The sequence below is a fragment of the Vulpes vulpes genome, chromosome 16 (genome assembly GCF_048418805.1).
Source record: "Vulpes vulpes isolate BD-2025 chromosome 16, VulVul3, whole genome shotgun sequence".
Taxonomy (NCBI): Eukaryota; Metazoa; Chordata; class Mammalia; order Carnivora; family Canidae; genus Vulpes; species Vulpes vulpes.
This window is the reverse complement of record NC_132795.1, coordinates 59,591,463-59,614,319: the sequence shown is the minus strand read 5'-3', so window position 1 is coordinate 59,614,319 and position 22,857 is coordinate 59,591,463. Positions and strand designations below refer to the sequence as shown.

Here is a 22,857-nt window from a genome sequence, read left to right as displayed (position 1 = left end):
AGCCCCGTCCGCGCCTGCGCACGGCGGGGACCCGGGCCCCAGGGTGCGGGGCCGCGGAAGGCGCCGCCGGGAGCTCCGCGGCCCAGGCCGGCTGGGTTGCGTCGAACGCCGAGCTATCGACCCGCAGTTGCTAGGCAACCAGGCTGCAGTGCGGGTAGCGAGTGAGTTCTGCGTCCCCTAAATCCCCACACTCAGGGTTTCCGTCTCCTTAGCATTCTCCGACTAGGGAAGCGGATGCACGCAAGCCCCACAGATTTGGGCCAAGTAAGGGACTTAGCCCAAAAGATGTGGGCGCTATTGCCCAGGAGGAATTGAGAGTCTATCTCCAGTGGTTTTCACCTTATCTTACACTCGCAGGTTGTGCAGTTTCCCTGCTTCACGAACGGTGGTGTGGGATTTGGTTCCCCTCATCTCTTTGTCCTTCTTCTGTGCAACTGAGATGGGACAATTTTTCTCTAAAGTCATGTTTGTGAGGACTAGACATTAAAACTACAATGAACGGGGGCACCTGGGTGGCACCTAGTTCTGTACCTCCAGGCTCTCGGTCCATCTACTGAACTGCCTGTGCAGGAACACGGCCCATTGGACGTCTCCAGTGTCCCTGGAGATCGGCAGCCCAACCAGCCCCATCTCTGTTTCGTTTTTAAAACTTCTGATCAGCTCACTGCCTCCCCTGCTTGAAAACCTTTCCTTTCCCGGGACTTCACATCCCACTTCAAGTACCACCCAGAGTTCACACCGGGCTGTGGGCTGGGTGGTCAGGTCCTTGGACCTCATCTGTCCCTCTCTTTGTCCTTGGCCTCAGCCACTCTGGCATCATCATGCACGAAAGCCACTGGGTGGCTCAGCGGTTGAGCGTCTGCCTTCCGTTCAGGTGGTGACTCGGGAGCTGGGATCGAGTCCAGACTCGGGCTCCCCTCAGGGAGCCTGCCTCTCCCTCTGCCTGTGTCTCTGCGTCTCTCTCTGTCTCTCAAGAATAAATAAATAAAATACTTACCAAAAAAATCTGCAACAAACGGCCTGGTACCTTCCATACGCCAGCAGAACAGTAGAGACCCAGGAATTCCTCCTTACATTCACAAAACATTTACTGAATCGCAGCTCAAACATATAAGTACAAAATAAGAATAAGACATAGGTCTCGACCTTGGACAGCTTGTAGTCTAGTGAAGACTGGATTGAGTTTTGAAAATTCAATCCCAGGTGAAGGGGCAAAGGCACACACAGTGTTTTATTTATTTATTTTAAAGATTTTATTTATTTATTCGTGACAGAGAGAGACAGAGGCAGACACAAGCAGGCTCCATGCAGGGAGCCCGACATGGGACTAGATCCCAGGACTCCAGGATCAAACCCCAGGCGGATGGCAGTGCTAAACCACTGGGCCACTGGGGCAGCCCACACACAGTGTTTTATTTTTTTTATTTTTTTTTAAATTTATTTATGATAGTCACAGAGAGAGAGAGAGAGAGAGAGAGAGGCAGAGACACAGGCAGAGGGAGAAGCAGGCTCCATGCACCGGGAGCCCGACGTGGGATCCGATCCCGGGTCTCCAGCATCGCTGCCCTGGGCCAAAAGCAGGCGCTAAACCACCGCACCACCCAGGGATCCCCCCACACAGTGTTTTAAACAAGGGCAGGAGTGTCAACTCACATCATCTTTCCCTTCCCTTCTCATGAAAGGAAAGCACATTTCATTTGTGAGAACTAATCACTGAACATTGGCAGGTCACGTTGGTTGAGACCTAACACTAATAGTTCCAGAAGAAAATATAGTAGAAAAATCTTTGTAACTTTGCTAGGATGCAAAAATCCAGAACCACTAAAAAAACTAACAAATTGAACTTAATCAGAATTAAAACTTTTTGTCTTGAAAAACCATTGTTGACAAAATAAAAATCAAGCCAGAAATGAGTATAAAATATTTGCAAAACAAATATCTGACAAAGGACTTTTTTTTTTTTTTTAAGATTTTACTTATTTATTCATGAGAGACACAGACACAGAGAGAGGCAGAGACACAGGCAGAGGGAGAAGCAGGCTCCATGCAGGCAGCCCCATGTGTGGGGTCTCCAGGGTCAGAACCCCAGCTGAAGGCAGGCACTAAACCGCTGAGCTACCCAGGCATCCCCAACAAAGGACTTTTATCTGAAATATATAAAGTACCCTTTAAATTCAATAATAAGGCGAACAAGCCAAATTTTTTTTTAATTATTTATTTTTGATAGTCATACAGAGAGAGAGAGAGAGGCAGAGACACAGGCAGAGGGAGAAGCAGGCTCCATGCACCGGGAGCCCGACGTGGGATTCGATCCCGGGTCTCCAGGATCGCGCCCTGGGCCAAAGGCAGGCGCCAAACCGCTGCGCCACCCAGGGATCCCCCAAGCCAAATTTTTTAAATGGGCAAAATGTTTGAATAGCCATTTTACCAAAGATACAGAGATGGCAGTTAAGCACACAAAAAGATGAGCAGCATAACTAGTTATGAGGGACATGCAAATCAAAACACAATAAAGTGACGACATTTCACACCTACTAGAGTGGGCAAAATTTAAAGGACTCTAACAAGTGTTGGGGCAGAGGCCAAACAACTGGAACCCTCACACTTTGCTGGTGGGAATGCAAAATGCTACAGCCATTTTAGAAAACAACTTAGCAATTTCTTATACCATACAATTCAGTAATTACATTCATAGGTATTTATTCAAGAGAAAAGAAAAATATATATATAAAGACTTATACACAAATGCTCATGGAAACCTTATTTGTAATAATCCCAAACTGTACATAGCTCAAATGTCTGTCAACTGGTGAATGAATAAACAAATTGGAGTATATCTACATAGTGGAATTCTACTCGGCAATAAAAAGGAACAAACTACACATATATGGATGAATCTCATGTTTCATAGACAAAAGACTACATATTATGTGTGTCCACTTACATAAAATTCTAGAAAAGTTAAAACTATACTAATAGCAGATAAGTGATGGTCAGGGGTTGGGGATGAGTGGGAGGGATGAGATTGCCTATAAAGGGGCATGAGGAAACTTTTAGGGGGTGATGAAAATTATCTTGATTGTGGTAGTGGTTATACAACTGTACACTTTTGTCAAAATTTATCAAACAGTACACTTGAAATTGGTTAGTTTTATTGAATGTAAAAATACCTCAAAAAGTCAATTTAAAGTAGGTCCACGGTATACTCTCTCATCATTTTTAACCTTTATTATAATTAATTGTTTAATTTTCTGTCTTTCCAAGTAGATTTTATTTTTATTTTTTTAAAGATTTTATTGGGGATCCCTGGGTGGCTCAGTGGTTAAGTGCCTGCCTGTGGCCCAGGGCATGATTCTGGAGTCCCGGAATCAGGTCCCACGTCAGGCTTCCTGCATGGAGCCTGCTTCTCTCCCTCTGCCTGTGTCTCTGCCTCTCTCTCTTTCTCTGTGTCTCTCATGGATAAATAAATAAAATCTTTTAAAAAATAAAAATTAAAAAATTAAAGATTTTATTTATTTATTCATGAGAGACACAGAGACACAGGCAAAGGAGAAGCAGGATCCATGCAGGGAGCCTGACGTGGGACTTGATCCCGGGACTCCAGGATCACACCCTGGGCTGAAGGCGGTGCTAAACTGCTGAGCCACCCCTGCTGCCCTCAAAGTAGATTTTAAGTTTTAAGATTCATATGCACATCTGAAGTTTTGGTAACGAGATTTAATGCTATATGAGATAGCACAATACTTGATATATACTAGGTGCTCAATAAATATTTAATAAATGAAAATCAAACTGGTATAATACTAAATTTTGCTTATTATATATCACTTCACTTGGAGACATACAGCAAAATGAAGGCCCAAAGGTTGCCTAAGGAGCTGATTTAGGGTGACTTGCCACTTTAAGGAGACACTGAGGGGTCAGTAAAACAATAAAAACAGTGGGAGAGTTGCTGACCACTCATACGGAAATGAAGGTGTAGCTGTTCTTTTACAACTCACGTGTTCAAATGACTGTGAAACACAGATGTTGGTTTGCGACCAAAAAGTAAACCTTAGAGAAAAGCATATATAAGACAATCAAGTAACAGCCATTTATATTTTTGCTGGATGGAAAATTATCTCCTAGCACTAAAGATATGGCAGAATGGGTAAATTTGGGCCTCTTTTGGGCTGCTCAGATAGCTTTTTTTTTTTCATTTGACTCTAATTAGGGTATAAAATCCTGTTTTTGATCTCTCATGTTAGGAAGAGTCTGGAAATAGAACTTCATGTGGGTAAACCTGTTCTTTGGCATTCTTGAGATTCTCTCCATAAGCTGGAAACAGTTACAATTTATTGTATCAGATTCTTTTTTTTTTTTTTTTTAAGATTTTACTCATTCATTCATGAGAGACACACAGAGGGAGAGAGGCAGAGACACAGGCAGAGGGAGAAGCAGGCTCCCTGTGGGGAGCCCGATGCAGGACTCGATCCCAGGACCTGGGATCACGCCCTGAGCTGAAGGCAGATGCTCAACCACTGAGCCACCCAGGGGCCCCTATTGTATCAGATTCTAACTGACTCATTTATTTATATGATATTTGCAGAAAGGCATAGGAAAGCTAGAATTTATTCAAGAAATATTTATTGAGTACCTGCTATGCCAGGTATTCCTCTAGGAGAGATAGCAGTTTATATACCTGGAGATATGGCAGTTTATTAAATGGGCAAAACAATGCCAGTCCCTATGGAGCTTCCTATGGAGTTTACATAATAGTGGAGGAATACAGATAATAAACAAGTAACCAATTAAAATATATAATATTCCAGATGGCAATAAATAGCATGTAAAAGTATGGCAGGGAAGAAAGCACTTAGAGATAGGAGATACAATCTAAAATTGGATAGACAAAGAAATCGTCACTGAAAAGGTGAAATTTAAACCAAGGAGGTGAGAGAGTGATTCATATTCACATCTGAAGAAGAGAGTTTCAGAGGTAAGCGAAAGTGCAAAAGTCCTGAGGCAAGAGAATGTCTGGCAGTTTTGAGGAATTGCAAGGAGACCAATGACAGTAGAATTATACCCTCCACCATGGCAGCCATTAGCCACATGTGGTTATTGTCCCTACTTCAAATTGTGTAATTATTTTAGGGCTAGAGAATTAAATAGAGTGACTGTGTTAATGGCTCCAGTTTGGCGCTCCTCCCTGTCACCATGCCCTTCGCAAGGTGACTTAAGGTGACTTAATAGCTCATCCCAGTATCACCTAGAGCCCTTTTTTTCTGTCCCTTGATTCTGAATTGGCCATACCAGACATTCACTAGAACTCAGTCTAAATCATTGCCCTTCAGGCTTGAGAACTAGATAAATACTTCTTGCCTTGAGCGACTGAGTCTTGGGGTAGTGTACCTGGTGGCCACTCTGAAGGAGGCTGCCTTCCTTGGCTGCCTTCCTTTCCTTGGATACCACGGATTTTCTGCTCAGAGCTTTGGTAACTGTTACATGGGTATGAAAGATTAAGCACTAGCATTTGCAACATTCCCTTGGGTTAATGTCCAAGAACAGGCATTCCTTGTTTTACCGCACTTTGCTAATATCACGTTTTTTACACATTGAAGATTTGTAGCAACCCAAACTGTGTCAGTCAATGGTGCCATTTTTTTTTCGGATAGAAGATGATTTTTATTCTGAAAAATACATTATATATATATATACATATATAAATACATATATATATGCACATGTGTATATGTCAAGAAATAGAATATTACAGCCTCCCAGATGCTTTCTGCGCTCCTTTCACACTCACCAAGTCTGTCTTCATTTCTAATTTAAAGATAATATTAAATATGTATCAGTAAATTCCAAATATGATATAAAACATACATGGCACTTAAAATAGTAATTATAAAGCATACACTTGTGTAAACAATACCTAACAAAGAACACTTCATGTAATTTATAAATCTTTAGGATGCCCCTTCTCAAATACATCTCCCACTCATTCAACCTAAAGTAACTCCTTTCCTGACTTTTGGAATAATCTTTACCTTGCTCTGATTGATATCTTTACCATCTCCTCTTGCACCCCTACACACCAGTTTTGCCTGTTCTTAAACTTTTTAATATGCAATTATACTGTATATTCACTTCCTTTGACTTGCTAATTTTGCTCACAATAATGAAATTCATTTATCTTGATGCTAGTAGCTGTAAATTTCTTCAATTTTTCATTGCTGTATGAATTCCATTCTATTAACATTCCAGCATATATTCCCCAGTACTAATAATGAGGAGCATTTGTGTTATTTCCAGTTTGGGAGTATTTTGAATAATGATGTTATGAACAGCAAAAACAAAACAAAAAAAACCCCATCATATTAGAGGAACTCAAAGATACTTGAAACTTTAATTCTCAATATTTCTAATGTTTTAAATGACTGCTTTACTATTTTTAAAAATTTCCCTTATGTTGATAACCAAAAGTAAGAGAGTTCTTAACTTTTGACAAAAATGTTGAATGCTCACAGAACAATGATGATTTTTCCTATTTATTATTAAAATTGCTTTGTATTATTCCAGCTTGCGTGGCCCTCAACCACCATGCAAAGTAAGGACTGCCAGTACTAGTAAAAATCCTTCTACCTTTTCTTCTCTTTTGGCATTCTCAACATTCTGTACTAGTGCATAATATTTAGAATCATTTGTCAAATATCACATAAAATGTTGGAATTTTGTGATTACATTTCATCTTTAAAATAATCCAGAGATAACTGACATTTTTACAATATTATGTTTCCGAGGAAGCATAGTTTATTTATTGAAGTTATCATTAGTTTTTTTTTTTCATTAAAAAAAAATTTTATTGGAATTCAATTTGCCAACATATAGCATAACACCCAGTGCTCATCCCCTCAAGTGCCCCCCACAGTGCCCATCACCCAGTCACCCCCACCCCCCACCCATCTCCCTTCCCACTACCTCTTGTTCATTTCCCAGAGTTAGGAGTCTCTCATGTTCTGTCACCCTCACTGATATTTCCCACTCATTTTCCCTCCTTTCCCCTTTATTCCATTTCACTATTTTTTATGTTCCCCAAATGAATGAGACCATACTATGTCCTTCTCCGATTGACTTACTTCACTCAGCATAATACCCTCCAGTTCCATCCACATTGAAGCAAAAGGTATTTGTCATTTCTAATGGCTGAGTAATATTCCATTGTGTACATAGACCACATCTTCTTTATCCATTCATCTTTCTATGGGCATCAAGGCTCCTTCCACAGTTTGGCTATTGTGGACATTGCTGCTAGAAACATCGGGGTGCAGGTGTCCCGGCGTATCACTGCATCTGTATCTTTGGGGTAAATCCCCAGCAGTGCAATTGCTTGGTCGTAGGGTAGCTCTATTTTTAACTCTTTGACGAACCTCCACACAGTTTTCTAGAGTGGCTGTACCAGTTCACATTCCCACCAACAGTGCAAGAGGGTTCCCCTTTCTCCACATCATTAGTTTTTTGTATGAGTTTCCTGTGGCTGAAGTGCTTATGACAAAGCTGAAGTGTTTATGACAAAGCACTACAAACTGTTGTTTAAAGAATAGGGATTTATTGTCTCACAGTTCTGGAGACTAGAAGTCCAAGATCAAGGTATCAGCAAAGTTGACTTCTTCTGAGGGCTGTGAGGGAGAATCTTTTCCTTGCTTCTCTTCTACTTTCTAGTATTGCCTTGGCCTGTAGAAGCACAACATCAATCTTCACATGACATTCCCTCTGTGTGCACACCTGCCCTTATACAAAGATTCCCCCCCTTTTTAAAAATAAGGACACCAGTTATATTGGATTAGGGGTCCACTCTACTTTAGTATTATTTAGTTCCAAAGCCACTTCCACATTTTTAGGTATTTGTTACAGCAGCACCCTACTTCTTGGTATCAAAATCTGTATTAGTTTGCTTGGGATGCTATAAATAAATACCACAGACTCAGTAGCTTAAAGTATAGAAATATATTGTCTCATAGTTCTGGAAGCTGGAAGTCTGAAAGAAGGTGTTGGCTGGGTTGGTTTCTTCTGAGTGCCTAAGAGAATAATTTGTTCTAGACCTCTCTCCTTGGCTTGTCTTCTTCCTGTGTGTCTTCATATGATCTTTCCTCCATGCCTGTCTGTCTTTTTTTTTTTCCCCCAAATTTACCCTTTTTAGAAGGACATCAGTCATATTGAAAAGAGTCCACCTTGGGCAGCCCGGGTGGCTCAGCGGTTTAGCACAACCTTTGGCCTAGGGCGTGTTCCTTGGAGACCTGGAATCAAGTCCCACCTCAGGCTCTCTGCATGGAGCCTACCTCTCCCTCTGCCTGTGTCTCCGCCTCTCTCTCTCACTCTCTCTTTCTCTCTCTCTCTCTCTCATGAATAAATATACAAAATCTTCAAAAAAAATGAAAAGAGTCCACCCTAAAGATCTCATCTTAGCTAATTACAACTGTAATGACCTAATTTCCAAATAAGTTCACATTCTGATGTACTGGGGGTTAAGATTTCAGCATATGAATTGGGGGTTAGAGGCACAATTCAACTTCTAACAGTATTTCTGAATGAAGTTTTATTTTTTTCATTTTTTTAATTGGAGTTCAATTTGCCAACATATAGCATAACACCCAGTGCTCATCCCATCAAGTGCCCCCCTCAGTGCCCATCACCCAGTCACCCCCACCCCCCACCCATCTCCCTTTCCACCACCCCTTGTTCCTTTCCCAGAGTTAGGAGTCTCTCCTGTTCTGTCTCCCTCTCTGATATTTCCCACTCATTTTCTCTCCTTTCCCCTTTATTCCCTTTTGCTATTTTTTATATTCCCCAAATGAATGAGACTATATAATGTTTGTCTTTCTCCGATTGACTTACTTCACTCAGCATAATACCCTCCAATTCCATCCACGTTGAAGCAAAAGGTATTTGTCATTTCTAATGGCTGAGTAATATTCCATTGTGTACATAGACCACATCTTCTTTATCCATTCATCTTTCTATGGGCATCAAGGCTCCTTCCACAGTTTGGCTATTGTGGACATTGCTGCTAGAAACATCGGGGTGCAGGTGTCCCGGCGTATCAATGCACCTGTATCTTTGGGGTAAATCCCCAGCAGTGCAATTGCTGAGTCGTAGGGCAGATCTATTTTTAACTCTTTGAGGAACCTCCACACAGTTTTCCAGAGTGGCTGCAAATGGTGCCATTTTTCTGACAGCATTTGTTCACTTTATGTCTCTGTGTCACATTTGGTAATAATTCCAATATTTCAAAAGTTTTCATTATTGGGACACCTGGGTGGTTCAGTCAGGTTGAGCATCTGACTCTTGATATCCACTCTGGTCCTGATCTCAGGGTCGTAAGATCGACCCCTGTGTCATGCTCTGCGCTGGGCGTGGAGCCTGCTTAAGATTCTCCCTCTCGCCCTATCCCCCACCCCCTGCCCAGCTCATTTTCTCTCAAAAAAATAATAAAAAAAAAAAACTGAGGGACACCTGGGTGGCTCAGTTGGTTAAGTGTTTGCTTTAAGCTCAGGTCATGATCCCAGTGTTCTGGGATAAAGCCCCATATTGGGCTCCCTGCTCAGTGGGCAATCTGTTTCTCTCTACCCCTCTGCCCCTCTCCCTACTTATGCTCTCTCTCTCTCAAACAAATAAATAAAATCTTTAAAATTTATCTAAGTTTTCATTATTATTATATTTGTTATAGTGATCTGTGATCTCTTTTCTTTTTTACCTAGGATATATGCCCAGCATGGAACCCAACATGGGACTTGAACTCATAACTCTGAGATCAAGACCTGGACTGAGATCAACAGTCAGATGCTTAACCGACTGAGCCACCGGAGCACCCTGATCAGTAATCTTTGATGTTACTATTGTAATTTTTGAGGGTGCCACAAACCTCACCCATATAAGATGGTAAATTTAATAAATGTGTGTATTCTGATTGCCCCACCAACTGGTTGTCCCTCCTTCTCTCTCCCTCTCCTTGGGACTCCCTATTTTTTGAGACACAACAGTATTGAAATTAGGCCAATTAATAACCTCTAAGTGTTCAAGTGAAAGGATGAGTTGCACATCCCTCACTTTAAATCAAAAGCTCGAAGTGATTAAGCTTAGTGAGGAAGGCGTGTCAAAAGCTGAGACTGGCTGAAAGTGAGGCCCCTTGAGCCAAACAGTTAGCCAGGTTGTGAATGCAAAGGAAGAGTTTTTGAAGGAAAGTAAAAGTGCTCCTTTAGTGAACACACAAATGATAAGAAAACGGAACAGCCTTATTGCTGATATAGGTAAAGTTTGAGTGTCTGGATTGAAGATCAAACCAGCCAGAGTTTTCCCTTAACCCAAAGCCTAACCCAGAGCAAGTTCCTAACTCTCTTCAATTCTGTGAAGGCTGGGAGAGGGGAGGAAGCTGCAAAAAAGTCTAAAGCTAGCAGTAGTTAGTTCATGAGGCTTAAGTAAGGAAGCTGTCTCCATAACATAAATGTGCAAGGTGAAGCAGCAAGTGCGGATGTAGAAGCTGCAGCAAGTGATCCAGAATATCGAGCTAAGGTCATTACTGAAGGTCATTAACAACAGATTTCAATGCATATAAAACATGGGCAGCCCGGGTGGCTCAGCAGTTTATCGCTGCCTTCAGTCCAGGGCCTGATCCTGGAGACCTCGGATCAAGTCCCACGTCAGGCTCCCTGCACGGAGCCTGCTTCTCCCTCTGCATGTGTCTCTGTGTGTGTGTGTGTGTGTGTGTGTGTGTCTCATGAATAAATAATATAAAATAAACAGCCTTATTTAGCAAGAAGATGCCACCTAGGACTTTCACAGCTAGAGAGAAGTCAATGTATGGCTTCAAAGCTTCAAAGGACAGGCTGACCCTCTTGTCAGGAACTAATGCAGCTGGTGACTTTAGGTTGAAGCCAATGCTCCTCTGCCATTCCAGAAATCCTGGGGCCCTGAATAATTATGCTAAATCTCTCTGCTTGTGCTCTAGAAAGGGAGCAACAAAAGCCGATGACAGCACATCTGTTTACAACAAAGCCCGATGACAGCACATTTGTTTACAACATGATTTACTGAATATATTAAGCCCACTGTTGAGAACTACTGCTCAGGAAAAAAGACTCCTTTCGAAATATTACTGCTCATGGACAATGCACCTGGTCACCCAAGAGCTCCGATGGAGATGGACAACCAGATTAATGATGTTTTCATGACTGCTAACACAATATCCATTCTACAGCCCACGAATTGAGGAGTAATTTCAACTTTCAATTCTCATTATTTAAGAAATACATTTCAGGGAGCCTGGGGGGGCTCAGTCAGTTAAACATCTGACTCTTGATCTCAGCCCAGGTCTTGGTCTCAAGATGGAGAGTTCAAGCCCCTCCCAGTGTGAAGCCTACTTAAAATTTAAACAAACAAACACACCACTCATTCCTCTGATGGTTCTGGACAAAGTAAATTGAAACCTTCTGAAAAGGATTCACCATTCTAGATGTCATTAAGAACGTTCATGATTGATTGGGAGATGTCCAAATATCAATATGAACAGGAGCTGGGAAGAAGTCGATCCCAACCCTCATGGGTGACTTTGCCAGGTTCAAGGCTTGAGTGGAGGAAGTCACTGCAGATGTGGTGGAAACAGCAAGAGAACTAGAATTAGAAGTGCAGCCTGAAGATGGACTGAATTGCTGCAATCTGATGATAAGACTTGAATAGATGAAGAGTTATTTCTTAGGGATGAGCAAAGAAAGGGGTTTATTGAGATGAATCTACTCCTGAAGATTCTGTGAAGATTGTTGAAATGAACACAAAGGATTTAGAATATTCCATAAACTGAGTTGATAAAGCAGCAGCAGGGTTTGAGAGGACTCCAATTTTGAAAGAAACTACAATCCTATCAAACAGCATCACATGCTATAGATAAATCATTCGGGAAAAGAAGAGTCAGTCAATGTGCCCCCTCCCCCATTTTACATAGTATTTCAAAGGATAGAGGTACTTGTTAAAGTAAATTTATTTACCTTAGTCTGTGAGACTTTGCATCATACTGAATCTTTAGAACTGTCCTGTGGCAAATTTCATTGTTGTCTTATTTTGAGAAATTGCCACAGCTACCCCAACCTTCAGCAATCATCGCCTGATCAGTCAGCAGCCATCAACATGGAAGCAAGACCCTCCACCGGCAAAAAATTATAACTCACTGAAAGCTCGGTGATGGTTAGCATTTTTTAGCAATAACATATTTTTTTAAGATTTTATTTATTTATTTATTTATTTATTTATTTATTTATTTATGAGAGAGAATGCAATCATCGCCTGATCAGTCAGCAGCCATCAACATGGAAGCAAGACCCTCCACCGGCAAAAAATTATAACTCACTGAAAGCTCGGTGATGGTTAGCATTTTTTAGCAATAACATATTTTTTTAAGATTTTATTTATTTATTTATTTATTTATTTATTTATTTATTTATGAGAGAGAATGCAAGCAGGGGGAGGGGCAGAGGAAGAGAGAGAGAAAGAATCTCAAGCAGAATTCACTCTAAGTCTGGGGCCTGATGTGGTCTCTGTCTCACAACCCTGAGACCATGAACCCAAGCTGAAATCAAGAGTCGGACACTCAACTGACTGAGCCACCTAGGTGCCCCAACAATACTATATTTTTTATTTATTTTTATTTTTAAAAAGGTTTTATTTATTTATTTGAGAGACAGAGCATGAGCAGGGAGAGGAGGAGTGGGACAGAGAGAAACAAACTCCCCACTGGGCAGGGAACTTGACTCTGGGCTCCATCCCGGGTCCCTGGGATCATGCCCTGACCTGAAAGCAGATGCTTAACCGACTGAGCCATCCAGGCACCCCAATGATGTATTTTTTAATTAAGATATGTACATTGTTTTTTTTTTTTAAGACACAATGCTGTGTATTGCACACTTGAGAGATCGTAATATGGGGTAAAGATAACATTTATATGCACTGGGGAAAATTCATTTGACTGGCTTTATTGTGATGTTCACTTTATTGTCGTGGTCTGGAACTGAACCTGCAATATCTCAGAGGTGTGCCTGTACTTGGTTTCACTCCTCTACAAGGTGCAGAATAGCTTATTTTCTAAACATAGCAAATGTAGCACTAGAGCTGACATAATCATGTGTGTTCTGTTAACTCTTGAGACCTCAGAAGCAGAACACATGTGACACCGAATGAATTCAATTTCTTAGACTTGAAGGACTGACTATATTAATTTCAGTGGAGGAGCACCCAGGCTGTAGCTAATTGAAGGAACCCTGACTCTGCTCAGGCTTTGGAGGAAGACCCTTCTGGTTGAGCCTGAGTGGAATAAGAAATTAGGAGGAATGATCTGTGGAGTTTAACTAAAGACATTTTCATGTTGTTACCTTCAAATCTGAACCCATAAGGTAAGATTATTTAAACTTTAGGTTTTAACTTATCCCTAGCAATTGATAATGGGAGATACATTTTTAAATTTGCAGTATTTACTCTTGATGATTTATTTGATTATATAACCTCCAGGCAGCTATATTGGAAATGGTCTTTGTTAGAGAAAAGAATCAGGAATGAGTTTTTAACTCTAGCGCGCCAGGTTGTTCTGGAGTTCCTTCAACTAATGTACAGTTCTGATCTATTTTAGAGATTTCTAAGGGGCAAAAACTAGACTGCGATTCTAGGATGATACACAAAGGAGTAGTAGTCGCCTTTGAAGGAGGGTGAAAATGGGGGCGGGGGGTTGGTAAGAACATTACTAATGGCCTCCAAAAATCCCAAGAGTAATGATAAAATAAATTTTAAAAGTAACTGAAAATTTATCTCTAAAGAAGTTCCATGTGGTTTTTAAGATGGGCTTTACTAAATCTTCCAGGAAAAGATAATTTCTACCTTTCACAAATGGTTCCAGAGCCTAGAAATAGACGGACAGCTACTCAGCTTATTTTTAAGAGTTCGAAATAATCCTAATATCAGAAAAGGAGACCACAAGAAAACAAAACTATGAGCCAATACAACTTGGGACTGTAGAAACAAAATTTCTAAATGAAATGTTAATAAACTGAATCCAGCAGTATCCTAAAAGGATCATGACTCCATCAGGTTAAATCCCAGGAATACGAGACAGCTCAACTGCAGCAAATATACCATCATAATTCACTGTACTGCTAAATTAATAAAGAAAATATGCACGATTATTTTCACAGATGCATTTAATAAAATTTAATAGCCAATAAATACTAATAATATTCATAGGAAACTAAGAGTAGTAGAAACGACAAATACCCACCATTTGCTTCAACGTGGATGGAACTGGAGGGTATTATGCTGAGTGAAATAAGTCAATCGGAGAAGGACAAACAGTGTATGTTCTCATTCATTTGGGGAATATAAATAATAGTGAAAGGGAATATAAAGGAAGGGAAAAGAAATGTTGGGAAATATCAGGAAGGGAGACAGAACATAAAGACTCCTAACTCTAGGAAACGAAGTAGGGGTGGGGAAAGGGGAGGAGGGCGGGTGCTGGAGGGGAATGGGTGACGGGCACTGAGGCGGACACTTGACGGGATGAGCACTGGGTGTTTTGCTGTATGTTGATAAATTGAACACCAATAAAAATTAATTAAAAAAAAAAGAAGAAAATGTCCTTAATTTGATAAAAAATATCTCCTGCATGGTGGAATATTGGAAGGTTTTCCATTAAAAATGCAAGGATGCTAGCTACTACCACTACTACAATTAGCATTGGGCTGGGCATCTTAAGCAGTGAAATTCAATAAGAAAAATAAATCAGTTACATTGAAAGGAAGAAACAAAACTATCATTGTTAGCGGATAATATGATTACATTTAAGAAATCCTGGAAAATCATTTTTATAAAAAAGCTATTAGAACTGTCTTGAGTGGGGCATTATTTCACAAGCGCATACATTTATCAACACTCACTGAATTGTATATTTAATATATGTACATTTCACTGTATGTAGATTTTCTCTAAATTAAAAGCCAGTAGAACTAGGGTGCCTGGGTGGCTCCCTAGTTAAGTGTCTGCCTTTGGCTTGGGTCATGGTCCTGGGGTCCTGGGATAGAGCCCTGCATTGCATCAGGCTCCCTGTTTGGTGGGGAGCCTGCTTCTCCCTCTCCTGCTCCCCTTGCTTGTGCGCACTCTCTCTCTCTGTCAAATAAATAAATAAAATCTTGTAAAAACAAAAACAAAAACAGTAGAACTAACAAGAGGCCAGTGAAATGACTAAAGAATAACATGCACTAAATCAGTAGCTTCAAAAACTAGAAAAAATTCTATTCACAATAGCATCCAGACCTATGAAATGTCTTGAGCTTAACGTAATAAGAAACACATCAAATCTACACTAAGAAATCTGGAAAATTCATTAAAGGCAAAAAAAAAAAAAAAAAAAGAACTGAATGAATGAATTCTATTATGTTCAGATAGGAGAGATTCAGTGTTTCAAAAAGTCAACTCTCTCTCCAAATCTGTCCATATATTTAACACAGTCCCAATTAGAATCTCAATTTTTGTTTTGTTTCTTTACAGAAATGAAAAGTGCATGTTACCTTCTCTGCTCTTCTCCAGATGTGGACACCTTCGTTCAAGAATTGTTCCTCCAGATGAACGGTTCAGTCAGCCATCCATTCTCCAAGCCTTGAGTTTGGTGCCTTTCTCTAATTCACACCAACATGCCAGACACGGACAAGGAAAATGCTTTGCAAAACTTGTGGCAGGAGAAGGGAGCCTTAAAGAAGAGAGAAAAGACAAAAGCCTCAAGGAAAGATGAATGTATTGGACTACAGCAAAAGTTCACATTATTGTCTGACAAAAGGCTGCATAGACAAGGTTAATATGGAAAGAGTGTTTGAGAAGAACGAAAACCTAGGAATACGTTGTACCTAAATATATGTGGTTCTTTAAGTTTTCAATTAGCAATAATTGCACCTAAGATGAACCTCATTGGCTAGGATACTGCCGCTGCGCAAAGCTTTTTGGGGCTCTTTAAATCTTGCTGTAAATTATCTTTAAAATAGAATGGAACGGTGCAGGTAAAAGATTCATGGAAGTTTTACAGTGACAATTTGACCTTCAGTTAACTATCTGTTTTTTGGTCCTCTGAAACCTGATAAAGATAGAATGTCAACTATGCCATTAGGCAACCTTACTTCTATTAAAGCAATTACTTGATTGGTTGATTGCATCTGGCCCAGCACAACTATAAATACCTGATGAGGGAGCATAGCTTTGGGCTTCTCTGAGGATGAAGATGCTTTCCTTGGGTTTCAGTGGGGTCCCCGGAAGCTATGCCTGTGGGGTCGTTAAAGAACGACCTGGCTCATGAGGGGTACGAGACTTCTAAGTCAGGACAGCTACCATGTGGGGCTGATGTGAGTCTTCTTTGCTCATATCTGAGCTGTTACACAGGGGGTTTGGGAGAAGCACCCATGTGCATTGCTGCACAGATTATTGGAGGGACCCCAGGGAGGTGAGATGCCTAGTTCAGCCCTGCTCCAAGCATTGCTCTTGATCTAAACCCTTCCAAGTGATTCTGACACCAAATGTGGCCCCCAGTAGTCTTACTGAGTCTCAATATTTAGCTGAACCTAAGAAGACCCCTGGGAGATATTGTGCATGATAATAGAGATAGCTTGTACCTGAGCTATGTAGGAGAGGACTAACTGAATAGAGTCATATGATCTACTCAGTTTAAGATTGAGTTATCTAGGGATGCCTGGGTGGCTCAGTAGTTGGGTGTCTGCCTTTGGCTCAGGGCATGATTCCAGATTCCCAGGATCGAGTCCCACATCGGGTTCCTTGCATGGAGTCTGCTTCTCCTCCCTCTGCCTGTGTCTCTGCCTCTCTTCCTGTGTCTCTCATGAATAAATAAATAAAACCTTAAAGAGAGAGAGACAGAGAGAGATTGAGTTATCTACACCTGTGAGAAATCTTATTTCTACCAATGAGGTTGGCACATCCAGTTTCCTGTTCCCTCATGAGGCAGCTGATGCAAATTCCAGATGTGAGGACAGATCACCTCTGTGCCACCAGCCTAGGAAACCAAAATCTATAATGTGATATCAAACATTTTGGAAGAAGAGCCAATCCAAAGTCCTCATTTCACATGTTTCAGGCAGCTGATGAGGGACCTGAGTTTCAGAGGTGGAAGTCTTCCTTGGCCTCAGAGATACCTGTGAATCTACTGAGCCAGATCTTTAGTGAATTCCCATTTCCCCTTTTAGAAGCAGATCCGAAAAGTACAACCAAACCTAGTCCTGAGTGTTGTGGAGGTTTGGCATATCTGTCACTTGATCTAGACATATCTATAACATACCTAGTCACCTTTTAAGGCCACCAATGACAGAAATGCACTGTGTATCTTTTCACTTCCTTCTCTATGCTTTTTTTCCCCCCTCTGGTGTTTATCATTCAGCTCGATATATTTTTTTAATAATAAATTTATTTTTTATTGGCCTTCTCTATGCTTGCATTAGCACATACAAAGACATACGTATCACGTAAAATAGTTCGTTTTAAATTCGCACGGCATATATTACTCTTTAGTTCGCTTTTTTTTCCACTTGACACATTATGTACAGCACTGCAAGTTCTTACATTGAGCTCTAACTCATTCTTTTTAATAACAGCATAATATTCTTAAAGTATTAGCCTTCTCTCTATTGATGGACATTCAAGCTGTTTCCTTTAGTTCCTTTTAAAAATCACTACAGGGCACCTGGGTTGCTCACTGGTTAAGTGTCTGCCTTTGGCTCAGGCTAAGGAGATCCTGGGATCCAGTCCAACATTGGGCTCCCCACAGGGAGCCTACTTCTCCCTCTGCCTGTGTCTCTGCCTCTCTGTCTCTCATGAATGAATAAATAAAATCTTTTAAAAAATAAAACTAATTAAAAATTACTACAAACGAGCACCTGGGTGGCTCAGTGGTTAAGCGTCTGCCTTCGGCTCAGGGCATGATTCCAGAGTCCCTGGATTGAGTCCCACACCAGGCTCCTCGGGGGAGCCTGCTTCCCCCTCTGCCTGTGTCTCTGCCTCTGTGTGTGTGTGTGTGTGTGTGTGTGTGTGTGTGTGTGATGAATAAATAAAAAAAATCTTCAAAAAATCTTTTTAAAAATCACTACAAACAATGTTGCATTAGATATTGTTGTACATATAAATTCACACCAGTGCATTTATTTATGTAGGGTCTCTGGGTCAAAGGACATGTGATGTACACAATTAATTTTAATAGTTACTTTCCCAAAAGCTTGTAGCAATTTATGCTTCTGCCCCTTCCCCAAATTCTTGCTTGCCTTGGATGTTAGCAATTTTTACATTTTCCAATCTGAGAATGAAAAATGGTATCTCTTATGTTTTCCTTTTTTTCCCCTCTCCAATCTACTCTCCTGTTTGCAGATAGAGATGTTTCTGAAAAGCAAAATCTTACTCTGTCACCTTTTGTTCTTAAAACACATCATTTATTTCCCATCACTCTTAGAACAAAGGCCAAAATCCTTAACAGGGCCCAAAGCACTTTATGGTGTAATAGTCTTTCTACCTCTCTGGTGGGCTTGTTTCCCAACAGGAAGGGCTTTCTCTGGATTGTTCTCAACTCTACTGAGAAATCAAGGTGACACATTAGGTTGTTTGCTGGTACAAGCCTCATAGGGAGTTTTTAAAATGTGACTAACTTATGCCTAAAAGGAATAATTATTTCTATTTTATTTGCCTTGATGCAGGTGTTTTTCCGGTTGCTTCAGGCAGATCATTTGGAGTAAACAGGTAAGCGTAGCACTTGTCAAAAAAACATGTCAGGGCGACACCCTGGCTCCTGACGAATAGGCAGAAAGTCTGATCATAAATGTAGGGGGTTTTTGCTTCTCGTTTTTAAGTTGGACTTTTAAAAGTAGAAGCTGCCTTTAATGTGCTGGGTTTGCAGAACAAGAAATCTGATTTTCAAAGTGATAACACATTTTTTGACATTAACCAGCACTGTTGGATTTTTTTTTTCACTGTTGGATTTTTAATGACACTTTCATCTTCAAAGCCTTTCACCAACAGGATGGATTAATTATTCCCTTTCTTTCTTTCTTTCTTTCTTTCTTTCTTTTTGGTTGTGTGTTAAAAAGACAAGTCTTCAAAGCCATCATCCTTTATCCTTGGAATTGGGGCTCTTCACCTTTCAAATGTTGCTTTCCTGTCCCCAAGGGAGAAAGTAAATGAATGTATCTTTGTTTTTTAAGACAAAAAGAAGAATACAATGGAAATACACTTTTTTGCACTATGGGGAAATGTTCTTATATCCTGGGTGGGATTAGAAGAGGTCGGGAAGCAGTGTTTAACCCGTGTTTACAGTAAGCACTGTGAGAAATAACTGGCTAAAAGTGTTTGTTACTGTTCAACCTTTTGATGTGCTCTTAAAAACAACCACACATGCATAAAACGACCTGCGTTCAACATAAGCAGGAGCATAATACTCAGACCCTTCTATTCGTTGCTAAGGTATATTCCTTCCCTCTTCTCTTCAAAAAATGTCTAATTGAGTTTTTAAAAGGTTTGGTTTGGGAGAAGGAAACCCTCAAGCCTCCCCCAAGGCCCCTCTTTACTTGACACATCTTATAACCACAAGGGAGCAGTCTTTCCTTTGATGAGGTCTTACACTCCACCTCCGCAGAAATGGAAGAGCAAGTGTAAGTTTGCAAACAGTCTGAAAGCTTTTTCCATTAGCCCTGGACGCCGGAAACCACAAAGGGCAGGCAAGTTTTGATTTTCAAGGAGAAAGCCTCTGGTAAAACTTTCGCTCAGCCGGCCAGATCTGTTGGTTCCTGGGAGGGGCTCTTTTGAAACCTTGAAGGTCCCTATGCTCTTGAAGACTTGGAGCGGTGGATTACAGTAATTGAAGCGCTTGGGTGATTTTGCAAGATTACTCTGTTTGGTGTATGTTCACGTTTCCAGGCTAGGGGACCGAGCAGAGGAATCCCCCTTTGTTATCTGCTGAAGTAAGAAGATCAGAGGGGAAGACAGGGTTTGAAGTGTGGATTAGCGGGATCCTAAATGTTTGCCTATCACCTCCGCCTGGATCTTTATAAATGATCGAGGAGTGACATGAATTTAGGGAATCATGCGAAGTTCCCTTGAAGCCTGTCTCGGAACCAGAAACTTCTTTAAAGACGGACCAGCTGTGCCAGGCTGCCTGAACGGGCCCGCGTCCACGCCTCGAAGGGTTTAAGTCCCCTCTTGTAAGGCGTCAGTCTCTGGGTGATTGGTCTGCTTCTCCGCGAGGGATGGAGACGCGCAGAGCGGCCGGCCCGCTGCCCTCGCCGCGCCACCTCCGCACGGCGCCCCTGGACCTGCCGGGGGCCCTGCCCCGCCTCCCCCTGGGGGACCCCCCCGGGGTGCCCCTGCGGCTGCACGCCGCGTGCTGGGCGCGGGCGCGGGGGGGCCGCGGGCCGGGCCTGGCGCTGCCGCTGCCGCTGCCGCTGGCCTGCGCCCTGGAGCCCGCCTTCCTCCGCAGGCGCAACGAGCGCGAGCGGCAGCGGGTGCGCGGCGTGAACGACGGCTACGCGCGCCTGCGGGACCACCTGCCGCGCGAGCTGGCCCAGCGGCGGCTCAGCAAGGTGGAGACGCTGCGCGCCGCCATCCGCTACATCAGGCACCTCCAGGAGCTGCTGGAGCGCCAGGCCCGGGCGCAGGAGGGCCCCGCCGCCGCCCGCACCCCGCGCCCGGCCGACTGCAACAGCGACGGCGAGTCCAAGGCCTCGTCGGCGCCTTCGCCCTGCAGCGAGCCCGAGGAGGCGGGCAGCTAGCTGGCCCCTCGGACCCCCGGACCCCCGGACCCCCCGAACCCCCGGACCCCGGCCCCCCGCCCCGGCCCCATCCCGCGCCTGCCGCCCCGCGCCGCCCCAGGAGTCTGGCCGGAGGGTCTCTCCCAGGGGGGTGCGCATTTTGACCTGGCGTTCTTCTCCAGGACTCACTCTTAGGAAAAAAAGAAAGGCATGTTTTCCGGGGGAAAGTGCGTTTTGGCCTTCTGGTTGCCCCTCCCTGGGTGTGCGCCTGCAGGTCCGCTGCGGCGCTGCTCGCATGCACTTACCGGGTTCTGGGCGCCCCATTCTAAACCCGAGTATTCTGCAAACCCAGAGGACGCCCACAACAGCCGTTCCCACAGCCCGCGGTGTGGGTACCTCATGTACGTGGATATCCGGTTAAGTCCAACCTTACCCAAAGAAGAACTTTCCAAAACAGGGGACAGCCCTTCAGACGAGAGGAAAGTTTTCCTGCGTGCTGCCCTGTGAGGATTGCATTTGAAACTTAATTGACACCGTCACTTTGGGCGAAGGTGACCGAGCTGACGCTGGAGCACACACCGCGGCCCGGCTCCTGCGGGACAGACAGCGCGCTGCGGGCTGAGGGCGAGCGGGGTGCTGGGGAAGGCCCGGCCGCAGGGGCCGCGGGCGACTTAAAGGCATTGAGGAAATCACATATGTGAGTGTGGGTGATGGCTTCGAGAGAGGACTCAGATTTGTGTGCAAACGTACCTTCCTCTCACTTGTTTCTGCCCGCTGGCTTTTCATTTTCCTCTTCTTTCCACCCCCCCCCCCCCCCCCCCCGTTCTTCTCACTCCATCTAACCTTTGGTTAAATTTAATGACGTCCCTGATTTAAAAAAAAAAAAAAAGGAAATGCATAGATGGTTGAATACAGTGGACTGAAGTTGGTATGATCTTAAACTTTCATCACCAGGAGGGCTTCTGGGTATCTTGAAATTAACTCCTGACTTTGACTTTGGCTTTGTTCTCGGTCTTTGAAAAACATTTAATTCCGGTCATTTTTGTCTTAGAGACAATTATGAAATTCAGTACATAAGTCAAATGCTTGTCGACATAGGAAGATAAACTTCCTCTCCCTGAAGCTGTTTTCTAATATCCTGAATTGACCTTTCCCCGGAGGCAGTGCTGCTATGGGTGTGGGGTGGGGAGTGGGGCCATGGTAAGCCCTCTCCGGACAGGATTTAATCCCCACACTGGTCTCGTGGGGTAGGTTTCAGTACCTCCCTTTTATTTTTTTTTAATTTTTTTAAAATTTTTATTTATTTATGATAGTCACAGAGAGAGAGAGAGAGAGAGGCAGAGACATAGGCAGAGGGAGAAACAGGCTCCATGCACCGGGAGCCTGATGTGGGATTCGATCCCGGGTCTCCAGGATCGCGCCCTGGGCCAAAGGCAAGCGCCAAACCACAGCGCCACCCAGGGATCCCAGTACCTCCCTTTTAAAGATGTGCTTACTGAGGAAAGCTAACGTGCAATGAATATCTTTTATGTGCCGTGAATTCTGTTGTGTGCTTTTTACATGTCCTATTTAATTCTCATACATCCGTGAGGTGAGTATCACACATATGTTGTGGTTAAAGAAAAAAAGGAGGTCTTGCCCAGGTTTGTGTTGCTATGGTTAGTTGAGCTGAGATTCAATCCTGAGTTTGTCTGACCCTAACGCCCAGGCTTGCTGTGTCGCTTACCATGTCCTCCCTTGCTCCGTACCATGTCCTTATTTGCTAGCTGCATGACAGAGCAAACATTTAACTGCCCAGAGACTCAGTTTCCTCATCTATACTGTTACACAGGAGAAGTAGATGAAAGACCACGGTGATCTGCAAGGTGCCATCCAATGATGAGTTAGTAGTGTTATCATTCTTTGGAGAAAATATTATTACTCAGTTCTGTGGGGACTAAAGCCTGGTTGAAAATGATCTCTAGGTGGAATTAGTGTGATTTCTTCAGTGTATTAGGAGGACAGAGTAACCACATTGTATTAGGATTTTACCTTCTATCATAAGACATGATTTGACCGTTGGAAG

General features: G+C 42.7%; 1 protein-coding gene, 1 long non-coding RNA gene and 1 pseudogene across 2 annotated transcripts; 1 reads left to right on the top strand and 2 right to left on the bottom strand.

The window, feature by feature from the left end:
* Positions 1 to 6,772: 6,772 nt before the first annotated feature.
* On the bottom strand, positions 6,773 to 21,551 carry LOC140595979 (uncharacterized). The gene is made up of 3 exons (XR_011997998.1): positions 21,226 to 21,551; positions 15,579 to 15,757; positions 6,773 to 7,716 (listed from the first exon to the last, which is right to left on the bottom strand). It is a non-coding gene; the product is annotated as an uncharacterized lncRNA (long non-coding RNA).
* Positions 15,870 to 16,002, bottom strand: LOC112929163 (U4 spliceosomal RNA; annotated as a pseudogene).
* On the top strand, positions 20,222 to 20,858 carry ASCL4 (achaete-scute family bHLH transcription factor 4). Its single transcript, XM_072742661.1, has one exon. It carries the CDS (start codon positions 20,292 to 20,294, stop codon positions 20,811 to 20,813), a length of 522 nt encoding a protein of 173 aa, XP_072598762.1. The 5' UTR covers positions 20,222 to 20,291; the 3' UTR covers positions 20,814 to 20,858.
* Positions 21,552 to 22,857: the final 1,306 nt, after the last annotated feature.